Source organism: Venturia canescens, chromosome 10 (genome assembly GCF_019457755.1).
Source record: "Venturia canescens isolate UGA chromosome 10, ASM1945775v1, whole genome shotgun sequence".
NCBI lineage: Eukaryota > Metazoa > Arthropoda > Insecta > Hymenoptera > Ichneumonidae > Venturia > Venturia canescens.
In genome coordinates, this window is record NC_057430.1 from 13,979,842 (window position 1) to 14,003,082 (window position 23,241).

Here is a 23,241-nt window from a genome sequence, read left to right on the forward strand (position 1 = left end):
CTTCACTCTGCTTCGAGAGTATTTTTCACATTCTTCAAACGAAAAGAATTATAAATTTGATATTTACAGCGAGAACAAACATTCGTCTGTCGTATACCGAATCAGTGATGACACACAACTGTTACATGGCTATTTTGTTGGTTCGACCGATTTCTTGTATCAAGTAAACGAATATTTTTCCTCAATGTATTTAACACACGTATTTATAAGAAGAATTGTTTTTCAAAATTTTATTGGCAGGCGGCATAAATTCTGAAACATTCAACCATCGCCACGACGTTACGAGCGTTGATTCGTTCTTGGAATATTTGGACCTAAAAATATCTGGTTTTTTCGGATTTTACGCCGATGCCGAATTTTGGGTTTCCGATCGACTTAAGTTTTAGTTCAATAAATCGTCGAATACAATTATTTTGGTGCTAGAAATAACTAGAAATGTTAATTGCAAAATGGAGCTGTACGTTTTGAGAACCGGTGTATTTGTAATCGAGTTGATCTACGTAAAAATGATTGGGGTAGACGGGGGATGGTGGGATTGAATGAAGAGGGGTGAGAGTACTCACATATGGTCCCGGAAAAGGCGCATGCATCCTCCGTCTAACTCTGCAGTCCGTACCACTATAGAGACATTGGAAAAAAGAAAAAAGAAAAAAGTAGAACGAAAGGCGCGCGAAAAGCTAACGCTCGATCGTGCAACTGCCAAAAAAAGGTTTCATTTGTTCACTGGCAGGGGCACGATCGTTCAAAAAATTTGCTAAACAATTTAACGCAGACAAACAAAGACGTTCACGCGCGCGCGCGCGCGAGTGTACATTAATTACCATCGTTTCTTTATTATACAAAAAACGAAAAAAATCTTAATGATTTACAAATTATATAAACAACTTTGGAGAGAAAAAAAAAAATTACGAGTGTTGCAAACGTACTGTTTCGGATATTATAATTATTCGGTCTGCGAACTGTACCAGATGTAAATAAAATAATAAATAAACAATTTCCAACGCTGCTAAATGCATGCCAAGCTGTTTTCTTGTTTCTTGTTTCTGTTTTGCTTCTAAAATACATTTTATTCATTTCGGAACTAACGATTGACGTGTCTGGCGTCTGACTACTCGGTTTTTACTTTCTCAACTACTTATCCGACGAAAATTTGGCGATCGACAGCATTTTTATGTTGAGGACCTCTCTCCGTTATTTTTTAATCGTTACGTATGTCGTTTTTCGAGAATTTTTCTTCTTTTTGACAGGGCACTTTCGAGAAGCTTCGAAACTCGGTTTTCACAGTGAATTTCATTTTGTTTAACCTTTTCGATAAATGCCCCGTTAAAAAGGGCCATTATTGACAGGTCTGGAAGCTCTCTGGTATGTCTTTGGTTAACGAAAGAAAAAATTAGTATCTGTTGAAAAAGAAAAGAAAAAGAGCTTCGGATGCTTGAGTTTTTGGCATTTTTTTATAAAGCCTGTGTTTTGGCTGACCTGACGTTTGTCCGGGTCACTTACCCGGCCGTTGTCGTAATCTCGGCTACCACCAATCGTCAATCGTGCTTTCGCCTTCATCGCATCGGACAATGGTATCTGAAAGTGTAATTCATTTGAATTTTCATCGTTTTGCAATACTATCCTTATCATCGCTTTTCCATTCACAGTCACCTATATGCATGCTCAAAATTTTTTCCATTTTATTGCGATGTACGTTAAGGAAGCCATCGGTCAATGGGAGCCGCACTAATTCAACGTCAAATTCAAGCATTTCGTAATTATCCAACGACAAACGAACTTGATCGATGAAAAAATGAAATTCATCTTAACAGCAAATCAATTTCGCGAAGAATAATTGTACTCCAAGCCAAATTCATAATAACTTTGAATTTAGGAGTTAAACTACCTCGGAGCTCGGAAAAGTGATTATGAAAAACTCTATTCTCTTGTCCGATGTGAATTCAATTAGAAGGAACCACGAAAATGAAGGTAATCCAAACTCAGAATTTTCTTTCAAACAGCTATCATTTGTGCAAAATGAAAATTCCACTTTTTTTTTCTACGCTACAGATGCTCATTGCACATAGGAAGTTTTCTATTTGTAAAAAAATCTTTTTCATTTATATTTCTGTCAAAATTTGCTTTTACAAATATTTTAAACTCATTTTTCCGAGTGTCAAAGGCTGCGTAACTTTTCAACGTTTTTAATGAAGTAGCAACAATAATGAGAAGCGGCATATTCAAGGCAGAAATAATAAAAACAATATGAATTGGTTTATACTTTGGGAATTTTAATTACCAGTATTTGGTTACTTGCAGCCTCACCTTCGCTCTGGTGGCTTCGGTGTGCGATTTGTAGCAAAACTCCAGCAAAGCCACAGCGAGGGCAAGCAACAGCCCTCCTATCAGTATATAGAAAATCCCAGCTACATTACTCAGTGAGAGCTCGTTCCTCGACGCGTCCTGCTTGTCACCGAGTCTGCACTCGGCTCTGTCGTACCACCAGCGATTAACCAAATTCGCCAATTCCCCTGTCTCCTTTAGCGATAGTACAGCCAAATTGATTTTGTCCCTGTGCCACAAGAAGATTCGATGTACACTCAAAACAAATCTGCATTATGTCCCAATACTTTTTAACGAAAGCTTACCAAAAGGTAAAAAAGGAATCGCTCTTATCCAACGAGCGTTTTCAATTATCAAAATTAATGAACTAAAAAACTTGAAAATAAATAAATCAACATAAATCCCAATTCGCTTTCATTTAACAAGTCTTAGTGTTGGAAACTGTAAAATTTATTATTTTCAAAAAAATAAAATCAAAAAGACATCCAAGAGATCTGTCTTATCGAACGATCGTTTCAACTGAATAAAATTGAAAAAAAATCGTTTCAAAAAATTTGGATGAAAAATGAGAAAAAGGAGAACGAACCTGAGTGGAGATCCGATGGGAGTCGCGACGCCAAATCCTTTGGCGTCCAAGTCTCTGCCGACTTTCATCGTGTCGCACGGTTCCCTCGCATTGATGTAATCGTTTTTCGGACTTTCGATAAGAAGAGCATATTTTCCTTTGCTGGCTCTGACTCTTTTGATGCCTTCGTCGTAAGTATTAACGAAAACGTGTTGCCTCGAGTTCATGAATTCCCACATTTTGTTGTACAAGCTTATCTGTGATTTCTGTAAAAATCATTGCGTCATGAAAAATTGTAGTAACGAAAATAATAATCGTTGTTCCGATTCATGACAATGAACTGTCGCGCTGACTCACTTGGAAAAACTCCCACGTTGATCCGTGACGCATGGTCCCGTACAAAACGTCAGTTTGAGCCGCAAGATCCTCCGCCGAATTAATCGGAGTGACCATTCGCTCGACCGTGAGAAAAGCAGCCAAGTTCGCCGTGTACGAGGATATCAGTATGAGGGTAAAAAACCACCAAACGCTGCCGACAATGCGACCAGACATGGACCTGCACAAAAACGAAAAATTGGCAAATAAAGTAAACAGAATTTCTGGCCATGATTGACGATTCGTAGCTAAAGCTTTCTATTCGAAGCTCCGCTTTCATGATTCACGATTAGTTTGTCAATTTTTTTATGGAGACGGCCCCCCAGCATCGATCATCACATATATTTATTACTACCCATCATTTTTTGTGGTAAAAAGTTCGAAAATTTATCGATTCTCAATCGTTTTCATGTTGAATAAAAAATTATCACCGATTACGACGAGAAAATTTTGAATAAAATGGTGGATCGAATTTCTAATTGGGTTTCCATTTGATTAGAAACTCGAGGAGTTGAGTCTATTTGTATTATGATTTCGGCACGATTTCATGAAGGAAGATAAAAAACAATGAAAATTTATGATAAAAATTATGATAAAATTGGAGGTTTTTCTTTAGAATCCTCTTGCTGTTTGATCCCAACGAGAAATGAGCATGATGAAGTTACGGCATGTGCGCGCGGGATTCTCCGTTGTCCCATGCCACCCCCGGCCCCGTCCCTGTTGGTTAATATTTAATAACGGGAATTTGCATCGAATTTTCTTCGTCCCTGGAAGAAGAACCGTTCCGTGCATGCGAAAATTCCTCCCCACTCCCTCGGCCAAAGTAAAATTTACAATTCATATCCGCCAGATGAGAATCCTCCCTTCGACCCTTTGCATCGGTGAATATTTAAGTCATTAATCAAAATGGCTATCTCTCGTCCAGGTACCGAAAGAAGCGAGTGGGAAAAAACGTCTAAATGTTAAATAATTGACCTGGACCTAGGAGACCCTGGGAGTGACTTTCTTTTTCATGTTTCGTTGCATAATTTACAAGGAAAATGATAATTAATCGAACAAAACTCATGATATAATAAAATTTCATGGCTTTTAATTGCCCAAACCGTTATTTTCAATGTTTGAAAATAGCCTAACTTTGATGATCAAACATTTTTCATTTGTCGATGGAATTTAATAGTTAACATATTCAGATTCATTCCGCTCTCCCATTGGCAGATTATTTATCAAAGTTACGTAATTTCATTTATATTTTTGCTGTACTGCTCGAGAAACCCTCAAAGTGTTTTTCGAAATGCTTTTGAAAACCTTTAGAATCTGAGTTCCAATTCATGAGCTTTGATCATAATTCAAAGAGCTTCAAGAAACATCTTGAACTATTGTAAAATAGGGAAGAGAGACTAATGATGAATCAGAGCAGTCTCTGCTCTGATGTCTTCATCGTCTTAACGTTCAATTTAAAAAGCATCGAAATTGGTCTTTGTTTCGAAGGAGCGAACCTTTGACGCATTTTCCATCTCGAAAATGGCCAATTATTACTACACTCGTTCTCCATCTGTCTTTGTCCATTATCTTGCCTCATAATCTTCTTGAGTATCTTTCCTCGAACTTTCATACACTAAAGGAAAGAATGGAAGGCGAGCAGTGGGAGGAGGAAGGAAAAGTAATATTTCATTCCCAATGGCGTGTGCATCGCAAAGGGCTAATAAATAGCCAACAATAATGAGCATAATGAGGAGACTCTGATAGATCTGAGCGAGTCTCTTGCCAACTCACGCCAACGGCAAAACTTTATTACGAATATGAAAATAGCTCGCACACTTTATTTCATTATTCATTCCTCAGGAGAATTCAGACTCCAAAGAGACCAGAATGAAGGGAGTGACAGCAAAGTGAAGAACCTGTGCAAAAGTACATCCCAGCAAAATTCCTCTTACCTTGGTGAAATGTCACAACCCTGCTGCATGAACGCTCCCAATGAGAACCACATGCTGTTCAGTATACTGAAATCATTTGCCATGCAAGGATTTGGCGGGTGGGCTGTCCCTTGAGGCCCATGGGGATGCTGCAAACTTGGATCGTTCCGCGCAACCATCGACGAATCTCCATTACCGGTTGATTGCAATACTCTCCACTCGTAAGGAGAAAATCTGTAAATATTCAGCTCCGTTTCCTCATTCATTTCGTGGAAAGCGTAAGGCTCGATGAGTTTTGAAAGATTGATGCTGAGGTTGAAACAAAAATAGTTTGACCACTGTTCGATTTTTCATTTTTTCAAAATTCTTTAAATCTGATGGAATTTTCGAATCATTAAAATCGTCAAAACCGTTCAAACGTGTGGTGTCAACTTACCTCGAAACGATGAAGAGCACGATCGAAACGCCGATGTACGAAAATATAACGCAGACCCAAATCTCCTTGCTGAGAGGATTCAGAAAACTGAAAACTCCGGGTTTCTGTTTCACTGGTTTTTTAATCATGATGCTTATGCCGAGGGACATGAAAGGTTTGCTGAAATCGATAACGCGCTCGCGTTCCGAAGTAATCGTCATCGAGGCGATTGCAATGTCAGCTTCCTGTTTGGATTAAAAATTTTAAAGATTAAAGCCTCGCTCGTTTCATCAGGGAAGATGAACGACTTATTGAAATTCTCTTCAATATTTTATCCCCCATTTCAGGGCGTTTTAAAGTTTATGCGAAATTCAGTTCAATGCCGATCGCGCTGTTCATATATCTACAAATGGCGAAGGGGAGTTTTTCAATGCTGTGAAAAAAATTGGGAAATATTTCAAAGTGAATTTATGAAGCTCCGCACAGTAGTTCCGTTCGATCCATTCGCAAAGTAAAAAATGAATCCTGGGGCTGCGCAATGGCCGAGGGACACGGTATAACTATATTTCATCATCGAAAATCATGAACAGAATATCGGAGCTTGTAATTCGATTGCACCCGAATGTATGGTAGCTTGACGAACTTTATAATGAAATCACTTTGAAGTCCTTCAACGACGGAGTATGTTCGTTAAATTTTAGTCCTTCCCTTTGGACTCGAACGAAAATGGGAGATTGGAGCGTTGCCAATGGCAATCTGATTAGGATGAATTTGAAATGTCATTTTGAGTTTCTTTTTGAAGACAAAAGAGCATGAAATTTCAAAGTTTGTTATAAATAATTGATGTTCCTTGATGTTCGGTGGTTTCAGAGCAAAAATATATTGCAACCTTCGTGTACATTCAACAGTACAAGACTATCGATCGAGTTCTGTAAGGACAAAGTTCTGGAAATCCCGAAAAGATGGAGCTACGTATCGGCATCGAAGGTTCTTTTGGGCTCAGAAAACCACCCTCTGGTGGGACGCATCGTAAGCCTTTGCTGACCGATAAAACAGAATTTTTCGGAGGGTTTGTTTCGTCAGGAAATTGCGTCGGTTGCCAGCTGACGCGATCAATACAGTTTCGCACGAGGAGCTTTGACCGGACACTTTATTCTGGTGTTTTTCAGGTTAATTACTTTTTGCAATGAAAGAATTTGAAAAGCCGAAATGGCGAGAGTGGAATAACCTAGAGTCTGACCTTTCTGATGAGCTCGCCAACCATGCCGTCCCAACCGCCAGGCATCTCCGTGTTTTCCCTCCCGTATTTGCCATCCTGAACGATCCTGAGCTCGTCTGGAATGAAATAAAAAATGAACGAGTTTTATCCACGACGAGTCATATCGGAAGAAAGAAATGGAACGAGTTGTAATTTCAAAACAAATTCACTCACATGTTATGCCGAGCTTTTTGGCTATGAGATCAGCCAGATCCTTGCAGTATCCTTCGAAACGATCGTTTCCGGTGAGAACCATTTTACCGGGTTCGGGTTTTCTCAGCATTATATAAGGCTCCTCCTATCGCGAATAAAAGTTATAGGGTTATGATCGATGCAGGTCTGGGGTGCTCGAGTCTCTCTCTCTCTCTCTCTCTCTCTCTCACGTATTCAAACAAAACGAGCAACCAAGAACAGGCTCGTAAAGCTTTCCACAACGAGGCAAATCTCCTGATCTTCATCAATTTATTCATACATGTGCATTATGTTCGAGGCTCGGAGGTTGTAAAGAAAACAAATGGCCAGAGATAAAAAAACGGATGGCATCACTTAAATGGCAATTGGATACGAGCTACGATAGGGTTGTTTATATTTCTGGGCTTTATCTTGAAAATACTTTGACAAATGTTTTGAGTATCGGTTACTGATCGAATTGAATGAATTTAATTGAATAGCAGTCTTAGTTCGATTGATTTAATCGAACAAATAGACGTTCATTGGTCCTGTTTCAATGGTTATTTTTCAAAAACTCACCACGATTGTGGTGACGATATAAGTTTTATTCTTCTCAATATCCTGGGGTGGTAAACGAACGTATTTCGCAGCGATTGGTTGGAATCCAGCATCATCGGTCCACTCGGCAACCTGACGAAACGTTTCATAAAGCTTCTGCCTCGAAAGATTTCTTCGTTCTATTTATTCTAAAGCTCATTCGTGGGCTCTCATTCTATTTACCTTGACCATTGCACTGTTGACTGTCATCTCGACAACGTGAAGAGTATAATTGTGCCTTCCACTGTCGTTGTTGAATCGAATTTGGCCGGTCAATCCCTCGATCTCGCTCTGAAAGATGAAAAAAAAAAAATCACGTTAGACTTTCATATTCGCTTTTTTTGAGATAAACTCCATTGGAGCTCGATCGATGTTCTTTTTAAACAACCCAAAAGCCTCGCCCCATTTTCATTCATTCACATCGCTATAAGATCTTCGCACCGGTGACCTTTGACTCGGTTTACAGCAGTCCTGCTCCCCCCCACGATAATACAAGTCCTGCAGGGTTACAGGAATTTAGTTGGGTGCCACAAGAAAATCCCAATTACTGTCAACCGCAGAGGCAGTCGGAGCTTATACCCGACTATTGCTCTGCGCCTCGCTGTAAGGGCACAGTGACCCTAGCAGGAGCTTGCTCTTCTCGAAACAAATAAAGTAAGAGGGCGGAAAGTAAAAAAGAAACGTTGAAAAAAAAAAATATATATCGTGTGTTTATACGCCACCACGGTTCGGAGCTCGAGACTTCTTATTACCCGTTGAGCGCCTTTCCATTTCTCTCTTTTATTGCCTCCTTTCATTCCCACCTTATAGCGGGGCTCCGCCGTATATAAAACCACAAAAGTAGTGCGCCACAGCTCGTGAACAGTGAATAAAAATTGTCCGGCTCAACTACCCAGTTTCACGAGTATATCCACGAAAAAGCAGACACATATTTTCACCGTATTTACTTGTAGCCGCCGCGCCTCCTAAAATTACCTTCAAAATATGAAGACGCATCTGTTTTTTTTTTTTTTTTCAAACTAAATTTTCTTCAGGTGCCGCTTTTTTCTGGAGGTTGAAACGGCCCCTTAGGAATGTCCGTTAACTTGAAAATGATTCAACTCGCCATATTTTCTTGAGCGGATGTGCTTTCGATGGAAATTAACCATCTCGAAGCATCGAAATTGGGAGAAAATCCCACAAAAATCTACTCTCCCTGGTCTCATCGAATGCCATCGCGTTGGAAATCGAGTTTTTTTCAAATATTTTTTAGAAAGTTGACAACAAAATGGAAGGAAAAGTAAAAACAGCAACATTCGAGTTCTTTATACGACGCGAGGAACGTTCGTGAAGAAATCGATCAGAGTTTGAGCATTCACCGGAACTGCTAGAAAAACGAACGTAACGAAAAAACGAAACAGCATTTGAATTTAAAGAGACTCGAACTCGACAAAAATCACGAGCTCTGAGACTTTGTCGACCCTGTTTCATGACTGGTTGAAAAATGTCATTTTTAACATATTCTTTTGAAAATCTCGTTGAAAATACTGACAAAACTGTCGCAATGCTGAGAATGAATGAAACAATTGTAAAGAGCCGATGAAACATTCGTAATAAGCACGCGGCAATCGGGGAAAATGTAATCGGAATACGTAAAAGGTAAATAATGGGAAAATAAAATAATCTCTCGTGAAAAACCGTTATATTTAAATTTAAACTCTAAAACCAACTCACGAACTTTCCACGTTTAATCATTCAATCCTATCCTTTCTCTGTTCATCGGTTTTCTATTTTCCCCTCACTATTATAAGAGAGTAAGGAGAGAAAACGGAGTTCTCGGTCGCCCTAGAAACGCGTTCGAGCGGTTGATGAAACGGTATTCAATTATCCGCGGCACGCAGTGCGATCAGGTGGCATTCGAATCGCTCCGAGAAACTGCATTTGAATCGTAATAAATACTACTGCAAACATAATATGACCGTGTATATACGAAAATTTCTCGATTCTCTATTATTCTTTCTGTGTTGATTATTACTCGAGTTCGTTGTCGACTCGAAGACCTGAATTTCTAAATTAATCAGTTCAGATACCCAAATTATGGGAAATCATTTCCGTGAAGCTGGAAAATTTACGAAAAGTTTTAAAATAATGTGCTCATTTTTTCCATCAACATATTTCGTTTATGACAACTTTTCTACTAAAGTTTTTTGTTACAAATCAGAGTTTTTGTCTGAATAATTATTGCAAGTAGGTTCACTAGCAATGAGCACCGATTTAGTCGTGCAATGATTCGTCGCAAAGGTACAAATATTCTCATCGTCGATAGTTTATTTATTTCGATAATTTGATGTTTTTAAATAAAGCAATTGTAAAACGCTGAAACGTTGATTTGAGAAAGTATAAAAATCAAATGATTGGAGGCTAGAAACAGTTGTAAAAAAACTGGAAAAATAGGAAAGTTTTTTCGATTTATCTCCCTTCGAAACGACTCTCTCGAACCAATTGTACCAAAGGACAATAAAATGTTTCACCTTTCTGAGGAATTTCGATATTTTATCGCCGTGTTCCCACGGAGTGACCCATCCGTTGCTCTGATTGCCGGTGTTGCAGTCGAGACTTCTTTTAGGATTGTTGCCGCCGATTTTTTTCTTGATGAACTTGTTGAACGCCTCGATGAGTACGAGAACTGCATCGTACATGAGAGCAGCCTGTGCCTGATATTAAAGGAGAAATTAGGCTTGAAAAGAGGCGAAAAAAAGGGAGGCTCGCTCGGTAGGAAGTTTGTTCAGAGGGTAAAGAACGTTGGAGAATAAACGCTTCGATAAAGTGGTTTTTAGCTTGAGGATCATATTGTATCGTGATACTGTGCATGTACGTACGGAAATGGAGTCACGTCCGGCTCCTGGCCAGTTCTGTGTATCGAGTTGGCGCCAACCCTTGAGAAACTCGTTGACGTGACGTCGAGTGGCGTCAACGATACGAAACCCGGTGATGTTGATGGCACCGTACTCGATCACTTCGCTCTCCCAACGATCGTCCATTATCTGATTACACATTGTGAGGAGAGGACACACGTATCGTTTATATTTATTACGCTTATATTTACAAAAGAGTGTTTTTCAGAGGACTTTTTACGACGTCACAACACAGACCACGAATTACCCTTGAATTTCCGAGTCTCTTCCTCTCTTATTTACCGTTTCCTCTCCAGCATGTCCCACCGATTTTTTCAACCAAGAGTCGCGTATCATTATTCGCATTAATGTATTCCATTGGATAAAATAATGTCGAAAATAATAATAAATTTAAATTGCAAATTGACCAAATGCGACGCGACAAAAATATTTCCACGGAGGCCGCGGCGAGCAGGAAGAACGGAAGAGGCAGCAAACTTTCGAAAGTGAATTGAACGAAGTACTAACGATGTTTTCATTACCCTCGGCCTCCCTCGCCCCGCGCGCCCCTTGCCCCTTTCTGCCCTTTTGCGCTTCCGGTACTTCTCACAAGCTGTCTAAAGCCGGTAATTTGATTTTGTTAAACTGTTTAAAAGTGCAGAGAGAGAGAGAGCCTGTAGCTCAGGATCTAATCAAAGTGCGCATTTTACCCGTTGAGCACGCACGTCCACACATTTCCGGGGCTAAATGCGGGACCATGCAGCAGCGTTTATTTCACCCGGAAGAAATTTCATCTCCGAGGCTATAATTTTTTAACATGTGGAAAAAGTTGTCTCGACCGGAAGCTCAGCTAAACGTTCTTCACTGAGGCAAAAAAATTAAAATAAAAAAGAAACCATTGCAAAGTATAATCCGGATTAAAGTGTAATTTTTAACTCACCAATCCACTTAGGAGATAGTGATACGTCCTTTTCCCTAATGCAACGTCCCTCACGTGACTTACGACGATGTCCTTTGCCATTTCCGTAGGACAGTCCAGGACGACGTACTTGTTGCTCCAGCTGCGATATTCATTTCATTATTTCACTTTATAGTTCCTCGAGCTCAACATTTTCGTTGAATTTATCAAGCTCATACATTCTCCTCCCATTCTTTCAACGAATATTCATAATAATATGAATTATTGTTATTTATAAAAAATGGAGAAGAAAAACGATTTTTCATCAAAATTCTCAATTTTTTTAATCGAGATTTTCCCATCTCTACTAAGAATAAATCGAAAATATTTTCTTGTTACACTTTATCGAGAGATTTCATTAGAATGTGAGCATTGAAAATGGAGGCTAACAGGAGGGTGTTCGTGCTCTTCGGTTCGTGCGAGTTTTTTTTCGACGTTCGACCTCCGAGTGAAAAAGCTACAAAGTTTTTGGAAAATTTCTCTAAATTTCCTTGAACGTGCTCCATCAGCCCTCAGCCGCAGATGATATTCGAACCTGTGCAAAACTGCGTTTCAAAAGCCTTCCTGACTAACATCCCCAAAGATATTCCATCAATTTTACACAAATTTATACTCGCCCCTGAAATAACAATGTTCGATCCTAAATAAACCGAAGACCCTTCAGAAATCACTCTAAAAAATAAACTTTTTTCTCATTCACGTTCGTGCGAATACTCTTACGGGTTTTTACGAGCTCCTCCCATCATTTCGACCCCACTCTTCCCTCGCTTCACTCACTCCCGTGTTCCTGTCAGATCCCCCAAGAGTGTTGCCCATGAGCACTCTCCCCTAATGCACTGCTGTATCTCGCGTCGGCTCGATAGCTTAGAAAACTGTGGGAAACTCTCGCGGTATAGGCAGCTCGTTCTTCTTTTTTTTTTTTTTCACTGAGTTTCAGTTTGGTTAGCACCATCAGGAACTCAGAAAACCTGTTTTCCGTTCAGCGATCGATGCGCGAGTCAGCACACACGGCTAAGTGGTCGCTGGGCCAAGTATTGGCCTCAGCGGAGACTGCTCGACTTGAAAGATTGCCGGAGCCGCACACCGACCAGCACGTACTTATCACTGTCGACCTCTAAAACGCTATTTTTTGTGTCAGCTATAACGACAAAAATACGAAATTGAAATTTCTTTTGATGCGCTTGCTGGATTGGAAGCATCGTGAGCTTTTTTCTTGCGACTTTTTGCGAGGTTCATCGACAACGCGACGCTGGATTCCATCGGACCGATGTGACCGAGGCTCCGAGTTGTGTGCGATTCTTTCTCAACCCGTGAAAACCGACTCCGCTGAGCTCACCCGGCGGTATTTTCTCTCCGGAGGAAAGAGATTTCTTCTATTTTTCAAAGGAAGCAACGAATTGTCGAAATCGTTGAGACTTCAAAGAACTCGATGTCACGGTGAAAGCTACTCACAAAGTTTAACGTGTACGCGAGCGATAATCTTCGACGAGCAGAAAATTGTACGTACACGAAAATATTTTTGGCGTAGAAAAAAGCTTCGAAAAGGACGCAATTCTAGCGAGTTCAGACGTCTCGTGGGCTGTACGAAGCAAGTCAGCAATAAGTTTGAACTAATGAAGGCAATTTTCTCTCGTTATCACATTCGAATAGACTATTTTGTTATGCCTTTGGGAAAGTGTCAAAAGTTTGAAGGTAAAATGAGCGCGGTGTGTCGAAGTTTGGTGTAAGGTCGAAAAAAATGTTAAGTTCGCTATTAAGTTTGCACAGAGTATTTCAACTTAATGGTATTTCTCGTTGTGCTCGCGCGTACTCGCGAACTCATATCTTTAGCTGGGATCGTTTAAGCGGCATGCCAGGCAGCACAGTTGCCTGATTCTCATACCAGAGCGTTGTCGCAACAGAGAAAAGCGAGCTGAGCGCTGAGCGAGAGCTTCTCGAGCCAATTGGCCTTACCTCGAAGTTGCCACGTTAATTGTGGCCCTCGCTGGTCTAACGAACTGTTTACGGGCCTGGCTCGCTTCGCACCAAAATACAGCGTACGTATACACTCCGTAGCCTCAATCTATATCTATGGGGATACGGTTGTGTGCACACGGATAGTGGAAGCCTCGCCGTTCTGTTTTCACCCCCGCGACGTCCTGAGGTGTATCAACTTTCTCCGGCTTTGTAAATGTTCAAAGTTTCTTGCTCACCTGGTCTCGCGACCAACTCCGCCAATAATGCATTCGCTATATTTCGCGGTGTGATGGTTATGTGACTTTTTAGTTTACTCATTTTGAGAAACTCCGCATACGACGTGATTAGGCTGTTTGTAGAGTGGGAGAGGCAACTTTACAGGGCGGGGATGGTCAATTTTGAAAACAGCCTCGTTACACGGGTGAGCCGGTGGCATTAGCTCTTATTACGAGCCCCGTCGAGGCTGCTGGTCTAAAATTCGAGTTGCCTGGAAGCAAAATTATCTTTGTTCTCTCCCGCGCTTGCGTGCGTGCCTCCATTAAATTTTATTCTTATTTTTCGTAACAAAATGTCCCGAGGAATTCTCCAGCACGTTGATAAGAAATAAAGAAAAATTTATCCTCGTCGAACGTCGACGGAAGAGACGGCAAACTTTTAACTAAGGGAGAAAAGTCTCGTCGGGCGCAACTTATCATGAAACGCAACAGCGTCACGACACGGAGTAATTGAAAGAAAGTTTGTAGAAGTCTTGGGGCAATCTTATGTACAGCGAGTTGGCACAATAATCCTGACATCTTAACTTTCAATTGATCTCGGGGGAATTCCTATTGGAGGAAATAAATGAGCAGCTTCGCTCGCTCTCTCTCTCTCTCTGCGTGACGACTTTTTCTTTCGTCGTTCTCGCTACAAAGGTGGAAAGAAAATGTACGAAATTCTGACACGATACGTTGCCTGGGCGAACCGCGACAAAATGGGACGAATACACTTTTATTTTTTCCGACGAACCTTCGCTCCGGGCAAACATATTTTTTCTTGCCCTTTTTCGTAAAAAATAATTTTTCGTCGGCTATTGTCGAAATAACTTTGATCACTTAAAAGCTTTGAGCTTTACTCCCGTGCGTATATGTCGTTCGCGGCTCTGTACCATTGAAGGCACATAGCCTCTGGACATACGAGAGACGAACGCATACGCTTCCGCCCCGCGCGCCCTCCACGAATGTTTGCAACTCTGGCCTGTTTGAACGGTTCGAGTTACCAAAAGTTTGAGCTCCCGCTGTCCGGGGTTCTATCTACCGTGCTACGTAGCTTGGCTCACCGCATATCGCCTTCATATCCGCATTCGTAATACTCGACCGACGTGAATTCAAAACCCCTGCGAAACTCGTCACACATCCTGCGGTCGCGGCACATTGGCACACAAAGCTTCGCGCCGTACAACACGCCCTAGCACATGCAGCTTTATATTCCATACATGCGCCAAGACACGAGCATGAATATGAGATATTAATATCCCTTGTATTTCGAAATGCCTAGGAAACTCCACACCGAACAATAGGCACCCTGATAAATAAAAATATCAAACTTATTCTCGCGTTCGCTGCTCTTTCATTTTATTCCGAGGTTCGCCATGACGCTCGCACCAACATTCGCCAAACTATTTTCATTTAAAAAGTGTTCAAGTTACAACACCCGAAGGCAAGTGTCCTCTATCGGAGCGTTCAAAAGATCGAGAAAAACTCGTCGCTTCCTTTGTGCGATTTTTCCCATTTCTCTTTTCTATGTTGAGCCTAGTTGATGCGGAGTGATGGAAAATTCTAGCAAATTCATCAATCATTCTCGGTGTGGAGCTTCGACGAAGAGTTGAACAAAAACAGGCTTCGATATTCATTTTCGAAAAGCCAGCGATTCGAAACTTTTAGGATTTAAATTTTGAAAATGTTGGATTCTGGGCCGAACGAATAAAGAACAAACGTCACTCTTGTGGTCAGTCAAAATATTGCTGCCAATACTTTTATCCTGTGCTTTCAAAAGGATGAAAAAATAAAGGTGTTTGCGCTCTCGTTCGGTGAAAAATTCAAACTAAAGCGCAATGTTTTCTGTGCATGGTGGATTCGCTTGGCATGAAAATTCAATCGGCGGATTTTAGGCGCACGAATTTACACTCGAAAGATAAATGTTTCACATAGTTTACTTTTAATCTCCCTTCGAGGAGTTCCGATCTCGTGAGGCACACAACGAGAGAGGAGAATACGGTCAGAAATTAGAAAAATTCGTCTTTGGACGAAGAAGTCTCGAGGCGAAACCGCAACGACTGTCCGCCGAGAGAACGAAGGAAAAGGGGAAACGGCGTGGGATTGAGAATGTTACGACTATTGGAGTTGAAGCGAGTCGCAAAGTCACGAAACTGTTTGAAAACTGGATCGAAATATTGTGTAGAAAATTTATCGTGTAGAAGGTGATTCATAATCGGATTCTGCGATGGGAGCTGAACGTTAGTTTTGGCCGCCAATTCTCTGGAAAATTTGGTCCTTCACCGATCCTTCTCGACTTATTAAATAAAATCACTATCCAATTATGAGTGTCTTGAAAGCAGCGAGCTTTTATGTGTGCGAATAAGTTTGATAAACGTCGACTGGTGAGCAGTGCTGTAACTTCATCTGCTCTTTGTCTTGAAACTCGGGGATGGTTTTCAGCCCTATCTGGAAGCCTCAACCCCCATGACCATTGGTGAAATTGCACCGCAGTCATGACTGATGCTGCGGTGAATCTTGCGGTCCTGTGATAAACGACGACTTACTTCGATGCACAAGTTCTACGTTCTCGGTGTAGCTTCTCCACAGGAGCGCTTTCAATTTCCTCTTCGTCATATTAATATCAGAGCTTAATCGGAAATAAAGCTGCTGTAATTTTTCAGGGAATATCCCATCCTCTTAGAAGTTTGGTGAAGCGCAGCCGCGAATGCATTTATTTCTCGAGATAGCTTAAGTTCAATTCTCACTTACCGACTAAGTTCCTCGAGGCTCCTCAGGAAATCCAGTGCATCTGACATGTTCTGGATTCTCTTGACTGTTTCCACTTGAAAGGACTCGTTCCCGGGTCGAAGTCCTTGATAAATTTGCTGTAGCCTGAGCAAGCCTAGAACCGAAAAAATCAACGAGCCATTGTTATATGAGAAAGCCTCAGGGTTCTGGCATCGAAAACAAAGGAAAGAAGCAAGATGGCCATTCGTAAATTGAATAAGTCAATTCCTCTTATTACAAGCAATTTCGTTTCAACGAAATTCTCATATAGAACACGCATTTTCTTCTGGTGTCGAACTCTTATAGGAATAAATATCGAAGGTTCATTGAACGAGGATATCTAATTTCTACTGGCAGCAGCACCACGTTGAGCTCCCATTTACGATTTTCTGCTACTTGCATCATGTTTTCACTCGCCGAGCTAAATATAACTTGAGGAATGAGCGCGTTCGCATACGTTTTCGTGCATATAGCGATGCGTCAGCTCGGGTATCTCGGATTTCAGTTATTATGTATAACTTTATGCAATTACGCTGTAATCCGTTCGCGGGAAAGTCTCTCACATTCCAAATTGTATGGAATTTCTAGAATTCCACCAACGCTCTAGCATATTTTCACTCAAATTTTTAATGATTGTAATACGATATTTGAACATACGTGGTAAAACACTCTGCATCCATACGTTTTGTCATTATTCCGAGTGTTGCCAATGCTGAGAATTCCAAATTATTATATTCGTATAAACTCGGAGGTAAATATTGAAATTTCCATGAACGAATTTTAAAACAGTATAATCTTGGACATGAATTTTAGGCCCTCTGGGATATTTGTATATCAAGCACCGCAGGAGCGTGCGGAATATCTCAGTTAAAAATTATCATAATCCAATTTAGCAGATGTGATTTCGAAGCGGCCGGGGGTCGCGGTTTCAATTTATTCTTTTTTCTTCCATCAAAGCCCTTTTTCCGGTCGCCACGTAATTTGAGTCCCGCCGACATTTTTTCCCGTTTTCATTGCTCCGGAAATCTGGGGCCAGGCTTTTGGGGGGATTGGTGAAACGATTTCGTGGTCGCGGAGAACGCGTTACGGACACGGAGAAGCAAAACGATTTTTCCCGGTCGTCTGGTCTGTTGCGAACAAAAAATTCTTCGAAATCGCGACGTTCCTCAATCCATTGGTGTCCTCCGTCAGTCTTTAGGTGCTCGAAAAACTCGTGTTCATTTATCTTAAAAGCTTATTTTTCTAAGAAAAAAAAACTTACTGCTCCTTCTACTTCGAAGTCGAAAAAATTACTTTTCAAAATGTGAAGCATCTCCGAAAAAAATATGAATTTCCGTCGCTCTCGCGCACCCGCGGTATCTCGAAACTTTTGTCCGAGTATTGAATTGCACTTACAGATAATAATTATTATATTGAGAGTAGGCCGTGAATCCATTGGAGAAACTGAGTGACACAGAAGCCAGAGAATTTCCAGAGTACAAGCGAAGAATGAAAACGCAGTATATTTTCGATTTTTCTACTGAATTGAAAACAGCTAGTGCTCGTTGAATGAAAAGCGACGCGTTTCTCAGCATCGTTTGTCTGCTTTGTACAGGAAATAAAGTAGGGTGGGGGTTGGAGGAGGAGGAAGTAAGGGCGAGGATCAACCGTGGCATTTCAATTTTCAGACATCTCGGGGAACGACATTTCCTTTATTTCAACTCTAGTATGGAATCCTTCCTGCTGCGCTGTCCTGTCGCTCTTCCTGCATCTGCCTCCCCCTGCCCGTTCTTTCTTCCTCTTTCTTCATCTCTTTATCTCTTTGTCTGTATCTCTTCCTTATCCTTTGGGCTCTCGATCCGTGGAGCAGTACGTGCATAGCAGCTTCCCTTTCGGTAACAGGGTAGGCGAGTTTCTCGTTAAAATGGCATTAAGCTTACCCGTGTTGCGCTGCCAAATAACTAGTAGACGTAAGCGTGTGGGCGGAGGTGCGCGTGTGTGCGAATGTAGGCACTCGCGTGCGCCACTCCCCGGTTGATGGCACAGCGCTCCCTGGGAAGCTTCGAGCTTTCGAGTTTCCGCCAGTGGAATTAAATGTCAAAGGACTTTGGCTCGACGAGCTTTCCTCTTGAGGACGGACTTGTTGCTTGTACTTGGCACGCGAGAGAACCAACAGCTATACACGTTGCCTGCTCGCGGGCTCGAGCAAAACGCGAGACTAATACTATTATTCATTTCCGAGGGACTCTCTGCCGCCCGCGTGCCTGTCCGCGCACGAGCTATTTCTACGAGAATAAAGTCAAAACGGAAGAAACGCTGTGAGCTATAAAGCCTGGCAAAAAAAACGTCGTAACGTGGGGAAATAATAAAACAAAATAATAATAGTTATAACAACAAAACAATCTTGCATGGCTGTGCGATAAAATGTGCTGGGAATATGAATTGTCGCGACTGGATTGTCCCAAGTTCTTGAACAATCCAGCGAAGAATCGGATAAATGATCATCTTTTGTATATTTATTTCTTTATGCGATCCTCGATTTGCCGGGTGCGCGAGCGAAATGCCGGGGCTTGATGCTTCGTATCATAACCACTAATAGCTTCAGTCAGCGAGACTAATTATCAGGCTCGTCGAATGTACATTAGCGTTCGGAGATTTATTCATTTAGGGATGAGGCGGGCACCGAAAATCGAAGCTCGTCATCGAACCGATGTATTTGCGCTTCTATCAACGGGCGAATAGCGAATAATTAACGAGAGAGGGGTAGTTATAGAACGACTCGCGCAAACGATCGGGCTTAGCATACAGTGACGACTGAACCCTGCCGCAGCCAGCAAAGCACAGAATGTCCCCGTTGGCAAGATTTGAACGCTTTCCGCGTACATATAAAGGGTGTCCTGGCAGCCTGGCTCGTACCTGTGTGTTATGTCTGTCGGTGTCTTACGCATACGCTCATTCGCACCCCCGCACATTTATTTATATATACGCAAATATGTAGGTGCGTGTGTATTGGCGCGTGTGCAGGTCTTTGTAAAGTTATGCTAGCAGCACCATTGCGTATGATGTACCTCGGGGCGCTCGAGCCCGCTCGCTCGTAATTCATTGGCAGGCGTTCGCCTACGTCCAGACACGCCGCAGTCTCGCTCGTGATATTCTCTGCGGAAAACGGACAGAGAGAGACTCTGTTCTGCTGCTGCTGCTGCTGCTGCTGCTGTATTCGAGCTGGTTTCTAGTGCACCTCGATCATCATCATCCTCAACCGGATCGTCCGCGAGTCTAATAAATTCTCCGGGACGACGAGAGACCTCGGACAAAGTCAAATTCTAAAATCCTCGCTCGGGTAATATCCGGTAATGGCGGAAGCTTCCTTCCCGAAGCGGGAGGAAAATTCAAACGGCTTTTCCGCGTCCGAGCGAATTCCCTTGCATCGATTTTCATCGACGGTTTTATCAAATGAAATCCCCGCAAGGGAAAATCACTTTGGGAACTGACTGCGTATCGCGAGTGGGAAATTCAGATGGAAGATTCAGTACGAAGGGGCTGGATAAAGTCGAATGGAAAATCTGAGGAGAAGATGATGGGTCACAGGTGAGAATTGCACATACGCTGAAAGACTCTCTGCACGCTCAGTTGCATTCGGTCCGTTCGAGATCTCATCGAGATTCTCGTATCGCGCACATGCTTCAACGGCCAAAGAATTTTCCTCTTTCTTCTCTTCGCTCCGCAACTTCCTCGGCTTTATTTTTCTTCACATTTTGTTTTCTCATCCCGGACGATGTGTCGGATTTTCACTCGATACTCGGGGCCATGGGATTCTCGATTCTGCGGGCAGAGTGCGCGCACGTGTTCGAGGCGAAAGTCGTGGAATTTCATCCGGCGTCGAAACCCGCCGGGAACTTGTTCGAGACCTCCCTGCTTTCTCGCCCCGACTGCGAAAAATATTCTCGAATCCTCGAGATTTTACGGCTTCCTATAAATATATATATACTCGCCCTGCTGCTCCTCCCTGCGAAACTTTGGTGCCAATGGAGAGTCTGCTCGAGTTGCAGCAAATCCTACATCTCTCCTGTGACGGTGAAGTCAACCTGCTCCCATGGGATTGCCCTCTCTCTCTCTGCACGAGTATACCGAAAGAGACTAAATCGAGGACGCCGAATTATTTCATTTTTTTCCCTCTGCCTTAATCTTCATCTTCGCGGGGAACGACACGTAACGAGGACAACAAAATTATCATTTTCTCCAACGTATAATTACGTCTCATTAACTCCACTCATTTCTCGATGGAAATTTTACTCCACGTGTGAGCATCGACAAAGAGGAAATCGGAGCTCACAAAGTGTGTGCGAGGTGATTTCAACAACTTGCCAGTGTCAAGAGACCACGCGAATTTGTCTCAGCATCGATGATTAATTTCACTAACAAGCCTGTAATTGTAATACCAGTTCTCACTTGCCGAGGAGGAACCGTGACGGGCGAAATTTCCCGAGAGAATGTGCCCCAGACGGTAAGCATATAATAATCTATATGTATATTCACGCGCGCATTTGAATCGACACAGGCTCGTTCGTAAACTCGATGCACGAACTAGCTAAGTTGTCGCGAAGCTCCGTGAAATTGGCGCGCGTGTGTAGAAGCCTCGCGCGAAACCTTTCCCCATCCGTCGTCTCCGCGGAGGCTGCGAACTTCCCACACCCTCGTATCCGCTCGTGTAACGCCCGCGCGCATGAAATATTTAATAAATTGCAAATTAATTTAATTGTGCAGGGGAATGTGCTGATTGTTTCTATATTGAATTCCGACCGATGAATCAAAGATCGCAAAGGAAAGTAATTGGAATGTATTTGATTGTTAACACCTGCAGCAATAATTGAGTATTCGTCGAGCCCTTTCTCCGGATACTCGAAGTATTCGATTAATTACGGATATTGGAATTTATGGGGTCGAAATCCATGCGACAATCAAACGAATTGAAATTTCATGAGAATGAAAATTCTAAATGATACTTGCGACGCGGAAACGGACTCGGAAAGAATGAAACAAAATAATTGGTGCAAATGAAAATTGAACTAACGGTTTGATCATCAGAGATATTTTCACGTGATTTGGAAAGCCCTTAATCGCGAGAGTGTGCAACGAAGAGAGCGGGAGACAGAGAAAGATTGATGTACACGCGTTCCAGCTCATTTCAGGACTAGCGAGAATCGGTCTTGATCTTATTTGTCCGTTGAGGTCGAGTATAGCCGGAGGATATAGAGTAAGGTGAATTAGTCTTGCCAGTGGAAAGGTGGAGAATAACGAGAGAATGGACAGAGATGCGAGATAGAGCGGGCAACGAACGGACCTGGACTGATTAGCGCGAGGAGTCCGTGTAACCCCGAGGGCAATTCCCGCGTCTGATGCTGGTCCGGGCATGGACCGGGGGCCGGTGTTCCACAACCCTGCTTTCCAGCTGTATCCACGCTATCTTGGCTTTCCACTCTTGCCCCCTTTCTCTCTTTCCCTCTTGCTCTCTCCCGGTCTCCCAGCTTTGAGCTCCCTTCACCGCCCTCAGCCACGTCCCGTAGGTAGGACGTATCAGCTTGTGCGATAACGAGATCGCTTCTTTTCTCCTCTTTTGTTTCTTCTTTTATCCAATTAAAAAAAAGAAGCGTAACAAACTTTGCAACGCGAATTGCTAATTGCCACGTTCAGCAGGAGGGGAAAAAGGAGGAACAGGGAAAATATTATTATCCAGTCTAGTGATGTTTGCATGAAAATTTTCTACCAATTAACGACCGTCGAGTTAATACCGCATTTCCTGATTTTTCAAAAACAGGAACTAATGGCTCCTGCGCAAAAACATGTAACACGAGTCGTTATTTTTCACTCTGATTTTATCCCAATTTCAGACTTTGTCCTGATCCGTATTACACACGTGCTCGCATTACGAGAGAGCGAAATTCCGAACGAGGCTGTTCGCTCGTGTCGAGTGTCTGATGAAGTCGTCGCGCATGAACGTATCAACACCGAAATCGTAGCGAATATCTATCTCCCCCTCGTAAGATTCTCGAGCTGCAATAACAACAAGCCCCGAAACAGACAATCAGACAACTCAAAGTGAGGGGATGTTTGCTATGAAGTTTCAAGGACTCTGCGGACCTGTGGATTATCGTCTGTTTACGATGTTTCGATTGAGGCAACGCGAGGTATATAACTCAAGTACAAACACCATAAACTTCTTGAGTAGATAGAGCTCGATTTGTACGACGTGCTAAAAAGATTGTGGAGCTAATCGCAGATCAATTGATTCTCGTGTTTCGTCATCTCTTTACGACTGAATTCGCGGCTCTAGAGAACTTCGCTTTTCCGTACGTAAATTCATCGAGTTTCGTCAGCCGAAGATGTTGACTCTTTTCCAGCAATCAGCGGTGGATTTTTAGTGCATTTTTTCACTCTCAAATCCCATAATATATGGTGGTATAACGTGTGATAAAAATGTTGCACGCAGATTCGTGAGAATCCCCGGAGACTGAGAAGGATATGAACGAGGCTGTCGGGGCGAGGTTGGAAATGGTGGAACTGTGCCGTGTCCCAAGAACCATTACTCGTTGCACGGGAGGGATGAACCCGATGGGAAAGAGGTGAGAAAGTGCGGAAAGACGTGTGAGATCGACGACACGCCGAGAGGCCGCTGCCGCTTCAGAGCCCTGGGAGAACGTGAGCTCGAACGTACAGAACTTTGCAACGTCACTCGAGTTACTTGGACGCATGAAAAATTGGTGAAATTAACGTTCTAAATAACTCGTACGCGTCAAAGTTTAAAATCGTGTTAAAAATAAACTGCAATGCTTTTTCCGCGC

General features: G+C 42.3%; 1 protein-coding gene across 5 annotated transcripts in view; it reads right to left on the minus strand.

Annotated features, from left to right (window-relative positions):
- Nucleotides 1-23,241, minus strand: part of GluRIB (Glutamate receptor IB) — a 169,598-nt gene that overhangs the window by 4,814 nt on the left and 141,543 nt on the right. The window contains exons 5-19 of one of the 5 annotated variants that reach the window (XM_043431215.1): nt 16,406-16,538; nt 11,430-11,550; nt 10,475-10,639; nt 10,127-10,309; nt 7,800-7,907; nt 7,599-7,709; nt 7,023-7,146; nt 6,831-6,925; nt 5,612-5,835; nt 5,197-5,409; nt 3,245-3,443; nt 2,909-3,153; nt 2,305-2,551; nt 1,477-1,575; nt 564-618 (exon numbers count right to left, since the gene is read on the minus strand). In XM_043431215.1, coding sequence (XP_043287150.1) covers nt 598-618; nt 1,477-1,575; nt 2,305-2,551; nt 2,909-3,153; nt 3,245-3,443; nt 5,197-5,409; nt 5,612-5,835; nt 6,831-6,925; nt 7,023-7,146; nt 7,599-7,709; nt 7,800-7,907; nt 10,127-10,309; nt 10,475-10,639; nt 11,430-11,550; nt 16,406-16,538 — 2,288 coding nt within the window. In that variant the 3' untranslated portion in view covers nt 564-597. Of the gene's footprint in view, nt 1-563; nt 619-652; nt 1,576-2,304; nt 2,552-2,908; nt 3,154-3,244; nt 3,444-5,196; nt 5,410-5,611; nt 5,836-6,830; nt 6,926-7,022; nt 7,147-7,598; nt 7,710-7,799; nt 7,908-10,126; nt 10,310-10,474; nt 10,640-11,429; nt 11,551-16,405; nt 16,539-23,241 lie in introns of those variants that run through there. The other 4 variants (XM_043431216.1, XM_043431214.1, XM_043431213.1 and 1 more) reach the window with 4 other exon arrangements.